Here is a 12953-nt window from a genome sequence, read left to right as displayed (position 1 = left end):
ATTAACATTTGGGCAAACCTCAGGGAGGTCATTTACATAAAGACTGAACAGAATTGGCCCCAAGATAGAACCTTGGGGTACCCCAGTTGAACAGCTGAGGTAGGATGACATTGAGTTTCCAATCTGAACAGCCTGCTTTCTGTTTGACAGATACGATCTCATCCAGCAGAGTGCACCATCAGAAAAGTTAAAAAGGGACAGTTTCGAAATAAGTACATTGTGATTTAGTGAGTCAAAAGCTCTTTTCAAGTCCAAAAAGACAGTCAGTTCCATAACTCGGACTCACTCGGACAATAGCTCGGACAGCCGTTGAGCAACTTTCCACCGTACCAAGATGGCGGCATCTAGTCAGTATGGCTAAACTAGTGCTATGTTAACTGTTGATGTTTGCTTGCTAAGTTGTGATGGCTAACTTAGCTTAACGATTGTTCAGAAAATACCTGAATGTGTGTCCTTAAATTTGTGTTGGACGTCTTGGACATAGGAGCTTCCTTTTGGGGTTGCACAGTAGACATTGGAATGTGTAACTGTTCTGTGTGGACTCAATAAGAGTCATGAACTTGTATGGCCAGGGTGACGACATCTCTGCCTCTTCCCCCTCCGCTGCCATTGTCTCCAGCTGCGCACTCTCCATCCTGACTGCATCAATTCCCGGGCATCTTTTTATGTAAGGCGGGCATCAGCAGGAAGATATATGTACGTGACGTGAGAGATGCGTTTAAGGTTTAGAAATGCCTGGGAAATTGTAGCTTCTGTGGCGTTATTAGGCTTCACTACTGATGTAGAAAACAGCGACGTTACGACCACGCTACTGAGAAATGTATTTAACTACTTGTAACGCTGCTACTGCCCAACACTGGGTGGGAGATGGTTTGAAAGAAACAAAAGTGGTATCCTTCTCTTTCAAAGTTATTGAAACTTAGCTCACTGCTGCACACAAGCACAATGTTCAAATGTTGTTTTGTTTAGGGAACAGAAAGGCATCCCTGCTGCAGTCAACACAAGATGGAACTCGACACTGAGGCAAATGAAGGCAGTTCTCCAGTGTGATCATCTAAAGCTCTGTGCTGTTCTAGAAAAGGCTGGGCATAAGGAGTTGTCATTTACACCACAGGAGTGGAATCTGTTGAAGGAGTTGGAGGACATCTTGAAACTGTTTGGAGATGCAACAGATTTACAGTAACACAGGGGGAGAAGGTCGTCACAATCAGTGCTGTCGTTCCATCCATCTTGTCCCTCAGTCACCACCTTGAGAAGCTGAAGCCTCAAGTCCGTTTCCTGAGCGGCCTGGTCAGAAGTCTCCAGGCATCCCTGAATAAAAGATTTCTTGGGATCTTCATCAACGTGAAAATGGCGAGGACACAAGATGGGATCACTGCCCCCTTTTCAGACCCAGTCTACCTCAAAACAGCTGCCTTGGATCCAGCCTTTTCTCTGCTGTGGGTGGAGCCCCATGTGCTGGTCAATGGTGACATCAAGGCAGAGGTGGCACAACGAGTTATAAGGTAAATATTATTGACTTTAATGTAACTTTTTCCCTCATAATCTGATCTAATTGATTGCAACAATAATTACGTTTTTCAGTCTAATTCTGTATCACCAACACCAATGGTAATGAGGGCTCTTTTGTTTCTGCTGTTGTTGTTGCATGTTTTGCCAGAATTGATCCTGCAAGGTGCAGCAGCAGAGACTGAGCAACCTGTGCTTCTTGTTGATGGACTATATAGAAGAAAAAGGGCTGTTTGCTGCATACCGTGAGCATCACATTTCATCTAATATCATTTAGTCATGTTTCATCCAATTTATATCAAATTTCACTTCATAATATGTTCTCATTTTGTCTCTATTAATTTTGGGTGTATTTAATTCAAACTTGCTCTGGCACGTTATACATTATATGCACACAATGTCTGCCCTGTGTGAAGAGTCCAACCTTTGACAGTTCAGTAACTTTACGGTCACTGACTCCCATTCAGCTGCTCTGTCCCCTTTACCGTCCTAAAGGTGTGTTTGCTAGAACCACTGACTGGACTCTGACCGGGGAGCTCCATCCAACCCAGCAGTGGCACCATGTCAAGATTGACATCGGTTTTCACTAACACTGGTTACACTGTACATGTATGAAACTGTGCCTTCAGTGCTGTGTCCATATGGTATGAGAACATATACGTGATGGAAATTTCATCCAGTGTGTGACTCATGCAGTCCGCCAGGTTGTCCTGTATCCACCTTTTTCCGAACATCAAAAACGTAAGCCGGTTTTGCTCTTGCGGTGGAATTTTATGGTTTCGGTAGTCGCGGTAAATGCATGGATTTTTTTTTCAATGAAAATCTGTAAAACGCATGGATCATCACATCAGCTTTTAACAATGGATATCACACAAATTGACATCCGTGTTAAAAGCCAGCGATAATAGATCCATGCGTTTACCTCAACTATGACAACGACTGAAAACCATGGAAACGTAAACGTACAATTCCACCGGAAATGCAAAACCTGCTTCCGGTTTTGACCATAGATGATGTTCGGAAACTTGTGGATAGATTGTCCATCATCAAATTCTTACTTACCCCAAGCCTTAAAGCCATTCTGCTAAAATGATTTATTTGTGATGTATTATGCCTCTGCCTCTCTTCAATCACCCCAAGCACCCCCCACCCCCACCTACACACTCACACCACATCCTCAAAATTTAAAATTAGGTGCCAATTAGCTCAGAGCAGTAGACAACGACCTTTGGTTTGAGAAATTGTGGGTTTGATCCTCAACTGGAGCAAAGTGAACATTATAATGTCAACTGTCTTGTCTTCCTATTGTTGCTCAGAACTGCCTAAATTTGCCAAAAAAATGTCTGAGTGACACTCTCTGAGGCGGTGTTCTGTAATAACAGGTAGTTTCCTTTCAATATAAATATGAATTTACTGGGAAAACAGTGAAAATAAGAAAAATTAGTGGGGTTTTCCTTTGAAAATGTACAAAGCCGGTGATTGCTCGACTGTATTTTTTGTGGCGCATATCCATGGATGTATCTCATGGATCTAAGAAGAAATAGATCTGTGATGAAGTGGAGGCTTGACGGCAGTAGTTAAACCACGTATGGGTTAAACGTTCCTTGCAGGTGGGAGCTTCTTGTGGGATTTTGAAATCTCGTTGAGTCAGAAAAAAATTACCCCGAAAAACTGAAAAAAATAGTCAGAAAAACAGGGGGGAAAGTTAGTCAGAAAAACAGAAAAAAAGTAAAAAAACAAACAAACCAAAAAATAAATTACTCAAGTGAATGCAATACGCTTCCGTATTGCACCTTGGGGTTGCATGCAGGGAAACACAATTTTGATTCTCTGTATGTTCTGTACATGAGATATTATCAACAAAGTTGGCTTTGTCTTGATTTTTGCACAAAATTATAATTTTTAATAGTGCTTAGTGTATAGCATTATATGTTCATTTTTGAGCAGCTTAAATGATAAAGCCAGCAGCTGTGATTTACTGATAACTCTCAAGCCAGCCCACAGGAAATACAGCATTACTATAAATGGAGCTTCTGTGTGACACAGACACAGCAACATACTTTATCTGAACACTTACTGTATGCTTACAAGATAAGATTCAAGCCGCTGTTGTGGGATCAATAACTGGCAACGCGTATTGATGTTTGCACACGTTTCTACTGAGATGGTCCTGGTTTCACAACCTTAGCCTGTGATACTCTGACAACATGGGGCAGCTTAATGTTTAGCCCTGGATCAGCACGCGCGCACACACACACACACACACACACACACACACACACACACACACACACACACACAGGGAAGCAGAGGGATTACAAAGGCACGGAGACCCATATGCTGCCCAGGGATGGAGACAACAAAACTTTATACAAGGAAAATGCAAGATAATTATGACCAAGGTGAGAACAAACAAGGTGTTTGTTGCATTTTAGCATCTTCATGACTGCAGAAGGAAACAGTTTGAGACTTACTGTGGCTTTTCATGTACCTGCATTTTATCTCAGTTGTGTGAGGTTGAGCTCTCAGTTACAGTAAGTGAAATGATGAATTTGGATTCAAGGCTTTACTGAAACTTATGTAGACTGCACATCAACGAGAAATAAATTACCGTACAATGACAGTTATAGCAGATGTAGATTCGAGTGCAGTGAAAAGCTGTTGAAGAGTTTCTGAGCCTTTAATATGCTAAAGCGGGTGTACTAGCCTGTTAATCCATATTAGAGCCTGTAACCTACGCTGTAGATCCTGCGGAGGGTGGGGGGCACTCTACACGTTGGTTAGACATTGCAAGGAAGAACAGAAGAACGCTCATAAAAAGGTGCAATCCAAAAAAAAAAACATTAGAAAAAAAAATTACACAAAGAAATATATCAATCGTAATAAATGACATCATGGTAAAAAAAACAAAAAAAACAACATAATAATAAAAATGTCCTGAAGAGGAGGTTTAAGATATGATTCTTCCCATGTTAAAGCAACTAAAAAGAAACAGTGAATGCTCACCATACAGGATTTGATGAGAATTTGATTATGGCAATCTGATATGATAATTCTATATAATAATAATTGCAAAGACAAAAATATGTTGAACAGGGATAAGGATAAATGCACAATGAATAAAAGCAGTGCTCTACCTTAATCCAATGAATGCCACAACTTTTTTGTAAGAAACGTCCTGGATTAATTCCTGTGTTTATTGAAAACCAGTTTTGACTTCTTTACAGTAGTGGAAGACAACAAAAAGCCTCATTAAAACACGGTGGTTCCACTACCACTGGGTCACTTCAAAATCACTCACTTTTCTACAACACAGGGTCAAACAACCGCTAGTAAATGTAAAGCTATTATTACTGTTTTCTGAAGCTGTGAATAAACCTTAGCCACATAGACAAGGCACTGTGATAAATATACACTTTATATGTGTCATGTTTAAAGGGACATTGTGTAACTCCTGTTATCTATTCACGAAAATCGATTATTTCGTTCTCTGTTTTTCATTAATCAGTAATCACCCCCATCAACAAACTGAAGTGTTCCTTTCAGCTCTGAATTAGCCGTTCATATCATTCATATCTACATGGAGTGGGCTCAGGTCGAGGTGGTGTCTGTGAAAAGTCACCGTGGTAACGCAGTGAGGAGGAATGGAGTATTACACTGATGCTGCATTCACATGCAGTCGGGCAGACAGCCGTCGGTAACAAACCAGATGTCATTTTAGTCACAGAAGTCGAGAGAAAGCCGGTAAAACGTAAACAATACGACATCGCCATGACAACATATTGTCACGTGTATTGTTTTGCCTCGTGGTGACGGACCACTTGTTTACATAGAGGCTTGTTTATGCTGTTACGTGCAGCAGCTGTCGTCCGTCTGCTGTCTGCCCAATTTCACGTGAATGCAAAATACAATTGAGTTGCTTGCAATTTACAACCACAACACTAGATGGGAGTGATACACAACACACAATGTAGCTACCTTTAACTCCTTAAAATGTGTGTACTATATGAGATGTGCTTTTTTATGTGAAAGTTTTTCTTGTGATAGTCAAAACTTATACTTTAATTCAAAAAGTTATGCTGGAATAGCTCAACATTTTACATACTTCTTGTTGAGAATACATACAATTTCTCAAATTCTAAGCTATATGTTTTTAAATTCCACTTTTCATTCTAACCTTAGAAGATCTTTTCATAACAAAAAGCTGGCCACTTTACTGACTATGACATTCATTTTCATGAACATATATTTCGCATAGGTCATGAAATTCTCCAACTGGGTCAAAAATGGAGATTAATTTGTCATTTCTGTGTGATAGGGACGACTGTTGACAAGGATGGACCACTAGCTCCACATGGCAGAAGCTCTGGCCGCCCTCTCTCTCCTCTAGTACGTCTCTATGTGTACGCACTGCACGGCTGTCTATGTGAGGTGGTCTTCACTGCAGTCTGCGACTGGTGCAGCACCCAAGACAGGAGGCTGGCAGGTCACAGCAGCCTCTGGGCCCTGCCTATGTACAGCACCGCAATTTATCTCATGGAGAATCTGAGAGCATGGCTTCTGGCTCAACACCAGCCACCACCTGTGCGTCTAATAGCCTACACCCTGTTCATTTACTTATGGGAATTCAGCTGGGGGGCCGGGCTGACACTGCTGGGGGCCTGTCCCTGGGACTACTCGGGGTATAGGTACAACCTGGGAGGACTGGTGACTCTGGAGTACATACTTCCATGGGCTATGGCAGCATTCATAGCAGAGCAGCATGTCATCAAGAATGCTCTGAGGTTAAGGCTGCACAGTTGAACTGATTTCAATGGCTATGGCTAATGGAGATGGCTATCTTACAAGAGTCAATGTGGAAAAACAGCAAGTTGTGGTTTTGCAGTGGACTGTTTTGAGATGGTGTGTGTGTGGTGGTTTCTTGGCAATGCCACACTGATGACATGACTGTAACTTTTCTGTTGTTTCTGTGTATGATTCAAACAACTCACATACTGTTAGCATACAGCCAGTATGCATGGATAAAACTCAAAACAGTGAGACTGTAATTTATAGTATTGTTTTTTTTATCTGCCCTGATTTAGACAGTGTGACTGTAGAACAATTGTCAGAAAGAGAAAGTGTAAATTAAGTCAAATAGGCTCTTGCCAGACTTTTTAATAAGTTAAAATCATAGTCACAAATCTTATGGATTCATGCTTAGTGGCCTATTTCCCCATGTAAAGGGATATCTACTGCAGCAGGGGGAAAGGGGAAAAGACATTTAATTAGGAAGTAAAGATAACTGTCATTCACCATGCGTTGAGAATGTTATGGCTACTTCCTCTATAGATGAGTGTTTTATTAGAAACAGCTCCCTGTGATACAGAATCTTTTTGTTTTGTTCTTTCCTTTGAGTTAATAGCACCTGTTTTCCCTGTTGTGTCTGTCAACCTCCAGAACTATTAAATAAATTATTAACCAAATAACAGGTATTTTTCCATTTTGCTTTCCTTTTCCCCTAAAAATGCGTGCTGGGTCATAACAAGACAAATAAACATCCAACCTTTTTTTTTTTTTTTTACTATACATATTCACATCTATATTTTCTCTCAAAAATGAAGACATAAAATTACATTCAATCATCAAATTAATTCACACCACTGGTCTGTGTATATAACTACAACAAAGTGCAATTCATAATTTCAGTTTTTCAGTTTCAATTCATCTTTGTGGCCATTAATACTAATATAAGTCAAAGTTCATTTGCATTACACTAATACATAATAGAAACATGTGAGATCATGATTTATATTTTTGTATGTTATGACCTGTCAGTATTTTGTTCATTGATAGATACAGTAGTGGCCTACATGTCAGATTGTATTCTTGTATTGGTGAGGAACAGTGACGTAGGCGGCCGGGTCATGGTCATGGTCTCTTCCTCTCAGGGTTTTGAACCACAAACAGAGCGACGGTCGTCTCATTCCTCTGCCAGTGGAATCTACAAAAGAAGATGCCATTTATCAATTTGTATATCTCATCATAATTGTCAAATCACTTCCTGCAATATGTAATGTGAGCCCTGACAAGTTTTCTGTTAACTGTTAATAGTGACTTACTGGCTCTGTTCAGGAATCAGTAAACTGTCTCCTGCAGACAGACTGAACTGCTGCTCATTCATAATTACCCTTGAGGATCCCTCCTGAAGGACAGAGAGAGAGAAGATGAATAGAAAAGCCAAATGATCAGAAAAAGATGAGAGTTTTAACAGAGGGTCAGACAGAGATGTCATATAGCTACATGGAACCACAGCATGGTAAGCAGCACTGACATAGGCTACTGATGGGACATATAAAGAGCCAACATACCAACTGCCAAATCCACACATCACTTGGTGGGATTGCTGTCTCTGTCGATCCAGGGCCAAACACCATTGCCTGTTGGGGTCATATATGTAATGTAGCATTTCTTTCATCATCTGCCTTGTTTTTCTGAATTTACACTTATTGCAGAGGGAATTCCGACACGCAGGAAAATACAAAAATATCCTGGGATCTCTTTACAAACCTTTTGGAAGTAAAAAGACTCCCAGTAAAAAGGTAGTTTGGAGCGCATGCGATGTAACTGGTGTTCTTTGAGGTAATGGATAAAAACAAATCCTGTTTTCCTTTGTACCCCATGTTTTCTTTCACCATACAGGATATATTTCAATGTGTGCAGGAATATTTTTTTTAGCATATTCATTGAATTGAATTACAGTACACACTTATTTAGGTTTTTCTACAAAATGTCTTTCTCGTGTCCATTCTTTAAAAACACTGTCAAATACAGAGCTGTCATCAATCATATTTTCATCATCTTCTTTGATACGATAGTTGCTAAATTTAAATCATAATTTAGCCTATTTTAGAGTATTTCATTCAGGGAAACTCTTTTCTGATCAAAGCAGTATTGAATAATTAATACTTTGCACTTCATATATAGTTTGATTAGCACCAACAGAGTCCAGACGTTTAAATAGATAATTAAAAAAAAAAAAAAAGATTCACAGTACTTCTGTCTCAAACTGAGCTCCAAACATGTCAACGGGTCTGCCACTGGCCAATGATGGTTTCTGTTTATTCAGCCAGTCTTTGAAGGAGAAGGGAGACATCATGTTCATAGTGTTCATGAGGAAGGGAGGATCTCTGAAGACTTCATCTACCCATCAAAGGACAACAGTGACACCAGTTAAACATTTACATGGTTTAGACTCATATTTCCTTATGTAGAAATTACAGAACAACTTACTTGGGTCAGGTTTTCCTGTTTTGCACTGCTCTGATGCCATGAACCTGTAAATAATAAGTCCATAAACTACTTCTGTGGTAAAAACCTGGGGCCTCATTTATCATTGCACCTTTTCCCCCCGTTTTGTGTGTACGCACTTTTCTCTGCCAAATATGGGATATATCAAGCCAAATTGTTTTACACCCATTTTGACCATGGCATACCGTCATTTACACCCTTTTTGAAGAACAGGAGGAATTGGCGACGATTTATTGTCTGATATTGCCATGTATCTGGCTTTCAGAGAAATTCCGCTTCTTTCCCTGCTCTCCATCTTCACCATCTTCCACTGAGCGCACATGGCTACTTTATATGCACATGCTGATTTGCATTGACCATATATGGTTGTATTTGGGTGCGTCATCAGTGGAGACATTTGTGTACTGACCACAATAAACCTGGGGGCAGAGGAAGGACACCTGGATGAGCCACGTATGACCTTGTTTACTAACTGATCTAGGTTGTAAATTCCTATAGGGAAACCAACAACTGGGGTAGACATTTGTTGAGTAACACATCTGTTGGATTCTTTTATTGTCTGAGAAAGCTAGAAGTGCTTGTAGTAATGAAGTAAAGTGGGGTATATGAAGGGACTGGGGGCACTACTCTGAACTGCTATCTGCTGTGTAGTTCTGTGTTCTGTTCCCTTCTCTATAGAGAATAAACTTGGGTGCATGCTACCTCTCCAGTCTTGTTATTTGACTCACCACCAGCAGAACCAAAAATTTCAGACAGATGCGTGTTCACATCCGCACTTTTCTTGGGTCTGGTGTGATTTATCGATGGAAATTGCGTACGCACAATTTGATAGATCTGAAAAGGGTGTAAATATTTTGGGTGTAAGCCATTTTTGGCTTTTCGCCATTGTGAAAATGTAATAGGAGTTTTACACCCTTTTTGATAAATGAGGCCCCAGGTCTGATGAAGACTTTAAGTGAAGCAATGTACTGTGTGTATATATATATATATATATATATATATATATATATATATATATATATATATATATATATATTGTACATCAACAAAGGAGAGACAATTTCTTACTCTTGGATTACTGGCACCAGCTGGTTTCCTAGATTCTCACAGTAGAACCATTTCTCAAACAGGATAGCAGTGGTGTTGTCCACATAGTACCTGAATGCACCAATATACACTGATTAGAGAAGAGAAGAGAAGAGGAGAGGAGAGGAGAGAAGAGAAGAGAAGAGAAGAGAAGAGAAGAGAAGAGAAGAGAAGAGAAGAGAAGAGAAGAGAAGAGAAGAGAAGAGAAGAGAAGAGAAGAGAAGAGAAGAGAAGAGAAGAGAAGCAGTGGTTAACCTCAGGCAGTCAGTTTCAGTCATCAGCCGTTTCCTCTCCACCACCAGTCCCACAGTGTTGGCCTGCCTCTGTGGGGAATGGGGGATCCGAGCTGGAAGCAGGAACATCTAGAAATTGAGGAGATATTAATGAAATACACATGTACACATGTACATACACATGTACTACTTATACAACTGCTCCATATACTTATACTCACATGTACATGTACTTTTTACACAGCATATGCAACTATGGCAAAGAAGGAAAAAGTATTCAGCAACACGTTAGAGCTCACCTCTCCCTCTCTGATGTGCACATCCTTGTGTTTGCCATTTTCAATCACCTTCAGACACATGTCCCCCTTCAGCTGGTAGAACAACTATTTAAAATAGTGGGAAACAAAAGATTGATTGTTTTAGTTAGTTAGTCTTAATTAGTTGATTTGAGCAGAAGTCCACCGTAGAAACCGGCTGTTCGGTGTAGTGAAGCTCTGCTCCAAAATCATTGCTCTTCCTCCCCTCTGTGAGCAACAGAGGAGACTTTGAGGAAAGCCAGCAGGATCCTTCAGCACCGCCTCTTCTCTAGATTTGAGTGGCTTCCCTCTGGGTTTGCTGCAGTACACAGTTGCACGGTTGCCCATAAAGAAATATTTAAGGCAACAGTGTATATATATTTACTCATATGACTGACAGTAACTTACTTACCTCCTCCCCTTCCTCGATATGATAATCTTTCCTGACGTTTGGACCTCCAACAAACATGATATTCAACTGGCAGAAGTGCCTGAGGAATTTAACAGAATAACAGACCCATCCTATCGTCAGTCAGTGGAAGTTAGTTGTTCATTTGGCAGTACACCAACACAAACATTGTGATTTGAAGAGATTTTCAGTTTCAGTTAGTGTGTTGTGAAATTGTAAAATACGTAACAATACGTTTTACTCACATGAGCTTGTTGCATACCGGTGGCACAAAAGCATTTTGGTTCTCTGCTATCCAGTCTTCCACGTTCACAAGAAGAGAACTTTTGTCCATGTTTTGATTGGAGATTGTGCTGTAGTGTCAAATGTCTCTGACTAATCCACTACTAGTCTGACTAGTTTGAACAATGTGACTAAGACTGAAAGTCCAAAATACAGAAGTGGGTGTAGGCTGAGTGGGGAGGAGCTTGCTAACCAGACAGGGTTAAAGGTTGCTTTTACATGTTAGCCTGTTGTGAATGTACTGATTACATGATGTCCATGGTCTGCATAGTTTGACTGGCAGATGCATGTGAGATAAGAACACACTAATATTAGAGCTTCAATATTGAACACACAGTTATTAATTAAAGATGTATTTAGGCTGAAATGTTGCTTCTTTTGTCCCACAAACAACATAGGAAAGCCATTGAACTCACTCTCCAAATGTCCTTCACCTTCCCTAAATATGTGGGATAAGATAATGATTTATTACTCCCACACTAGGGAAATTTACAGCAGCAAAGGAATCTAGAACACAAAAATAATAATAAATACAGCAATAAATTAAAAGATTAAAATTTGTATAGTAGCCTATAAAAACAGAATACAGTCCAGTAGTGAGCAGTGACAAAATAGAATACAAGAAAATGTCCAATATGTAAAATCACCAACTCCAGATACAAACGATCACTGCATGGCGCAGGACCCTGATGGTACCAGGCCAAGTGCATGTTATTTCTCGCCTTTCGCTCTTCTGTCCTCAGGAAGCTCCTCAAAAGGAGCTGCTGCTGTCTGACTTCCATGAGGCCTGCACTTGACTACTTGCTGGGTTTACTAGCAAAGGAGCCACAAACTATTCTAAGCATCAACTGGCTAACTCTGCGAGGACAACAAAGAAACCGACAACTGTTTATTGGACCTGGACATTAAAAACAGGACTTTTTCTTCCCCCATGGCCTAGTTTACTCTACCTTGCATAACACAACATAGGACTTTACAACTTTGCCAGTGTATGTGTTGCCAGTGTATTACTTGAGCTCTGCTGTGCAGTCTGTTCATAGTCGTGTTACTGATTGGTGAAGGTACTTCCCACTATCTTGCATGCAACTTGCTAACCTCCCCCTTTTTCTGACACCATGCCGTTCACCTTGGTTACAGTTTAATGTCTGCTCACAGCGTAGGCTCCACAGTCCACTGAAAACAAACTCAAAAGGCTGTATCTACCCCAGGTCTGTATGTGGCGCTGTAACACTGCCACACAAATAACAAAAACGGAGAAGAGTGGAAAGCTTGCGCTATAGACTGTAGAAGCATAACCTACAGCTTGCGCGCTGTAAATGTTATCTTGCTTGTTATTAATAGTAAGTATACTTAATTAATTGGTTCACCCATGGTGGACTTTACATTTTTTATGTGGCTAATAATTAGGCTACTAGTCTAATTTTTTTTTTCAAATATTAATTGCTGCTATTTTTTGATACCCTACACCTACTTATGCACAACACCACTATGGACTGCCTCAAAAAATGTAGGCTAATGACAAAAGAATTGCCAAAAATGAAAATGCAAAATTGCAAACCATGTCTGTAAGTGAAATCTGTTCAATTTGAACAGGGAATAGGCCTATTACCACTACGGTATATTACACCTGGCCTCAGTCCCCAGTATCTCGTGTTCTCACTCCACACAGGAACGAAACACCTGGCCGGTATCTTGTTTAAATAAAGCAGTAACAACCCTGTTCGTTTATTTACGCTTCCAAATCTCACAAACCAATAAATTTCTGTCCTACATCATGACAACAGCGGGGGGAAAAACCCCGGGGAAAGGCAATTGTTTGTGGAGTCACCTTCCTCTGGGCTTTGGAGA

The 12953-nt window shown here is 40.3% G+C and overlaps 2 protein-coding genes and 1 pseudogene across 4 annotated transcripts; 2 read left to right on the top strand and 1 right to left on the bottom strand.

Moving 5' to 3' along the window:
* Positions 1-1005: 1005 nt before the first annotated feature.
* Positions 1006-5858, top strand: LOC146973825 (uncharacterized; annotated as a pseudogene). Its single transcript, XR_015037785.1, has 3 exons — positions 1006-1505; positions 1661-1754; positions 5828-5858. The product of XR_015037785.1 is annotated as an uncharacterized LOC146973825 (transcript).
* On the top strand, positions 1461-6743 carry LOC146973824 (transmembrane protein 229b-like). Of its 2 annotated transcripts, XM_085800780.1 has the most exons (3): positions 1461-1505; positions 1661-1754; positions 5828-6743. In XM_085800780.1, exons 2-3 carry the CDS (start codon positions 1715-1717, stop codon positions 6310-6312), a joined length of 525 nt encoding a protein of 174 aa, XP_085656906.1. In that variant the 5' UTR covers positions 1461-1505; positions 1661-1714; the 3' UTR covers positions 6313-6743. The 2 variants fall into 2 exon arrangements, with proteins under 2 accessions (XP_085656906.1, XP_085656905.1); XM_085800779.1 differs by lacking the exons at positions 1461-1505; positions 1661-1754 and adding an exon at positions 3766-3911.
* On the bottom strand, positions 6685-11229 carry haao (3-hydroxyanthranilate 3,4-dioxygenase). The gene is made up of 10 exons (XM_085800778.1): positions 11069-11229; positions 10827-10905; positions 10418-10501; positions 10141-10247; positions 9868-9957; positions 8782-8825; positions 8546-8691; positions 7860-7928; positions 7611-7693; positions 6685-7492 (listed from the first exon to the last, which is right to left on the bottom strand). The coding sequence occupies exons 1-10, from the start codon at positions 11155-11157 to the stop codon at positions 7420-7422; spliced, it is 864 nt and encodes a 287-aa protein (XP_085656904.1). The 5' UTR covers positions 11158-11229; the 3' UTR covers positions 6685-7419.
* Between the last annotated feature and the right edge of the window lie 1724 nt (positions 11230-12953).

This window comes from Trachurus japonicus, chromosome 15 (assembly GCF_045865225.1).
Source record: "Trachurus japonicus isolate A0001 chromosome 15, Traja_1.0".
NCBI classification, from domain to species: domain Eukaryota; kingdom Metazoa; phylum Chordata; class Actinopteri; order Carangiformes; family Carangidae; genus Trachurus; species Trachurus japonicus.
Note: the sequence above shows the minus strand (reverse complement) of the source record. Positions and strands in the feature narration are given on the sequence as shown.

What these genes read in the sequence shown, in the direction of transcription:
- LOC146973824 (XM_085800779.1), top strand. Translation starts at nt 3,860, where the DNA reads ATGGAGACAACAAAACTTTATACAAGGAAAATGCAAGATAATTATGAC. An exon ending in GCAAGATAATTATGACCAAG is followed by an intron (nt 3,912 to 5,827) that starts GTGAGAACAAAC and finishes TCTGTGTGATAG; the next exon opens with GGACGACTGTTGACAAGGAT.
- haao (XM_085800778.1), bottom strand. Translation starts at nt 11,157, where the DNA reads ATGGACAAAAGTTCTCTTCTTGTGAACGTGGAAGACTGGATAGCAGAG. An exon ending in TGCACATCAGAGAGGGAGAG is followed by an intron (nt 10,248 to 10,417) that starts GTGAGCTCTAAC and finishes CTCAATTTCTAG; the next exon opens with ATGTTCCTGCTTCCAGCTCG. An exon ending in ACTGAAACTGACTGCCTGAG is followed by an intron (nt 9,958 to 10,140) that starts GTTAACCACTGC and finishes TGGTGCATTCAG; the next exon opens with GTACTATGTGGACAACACCA.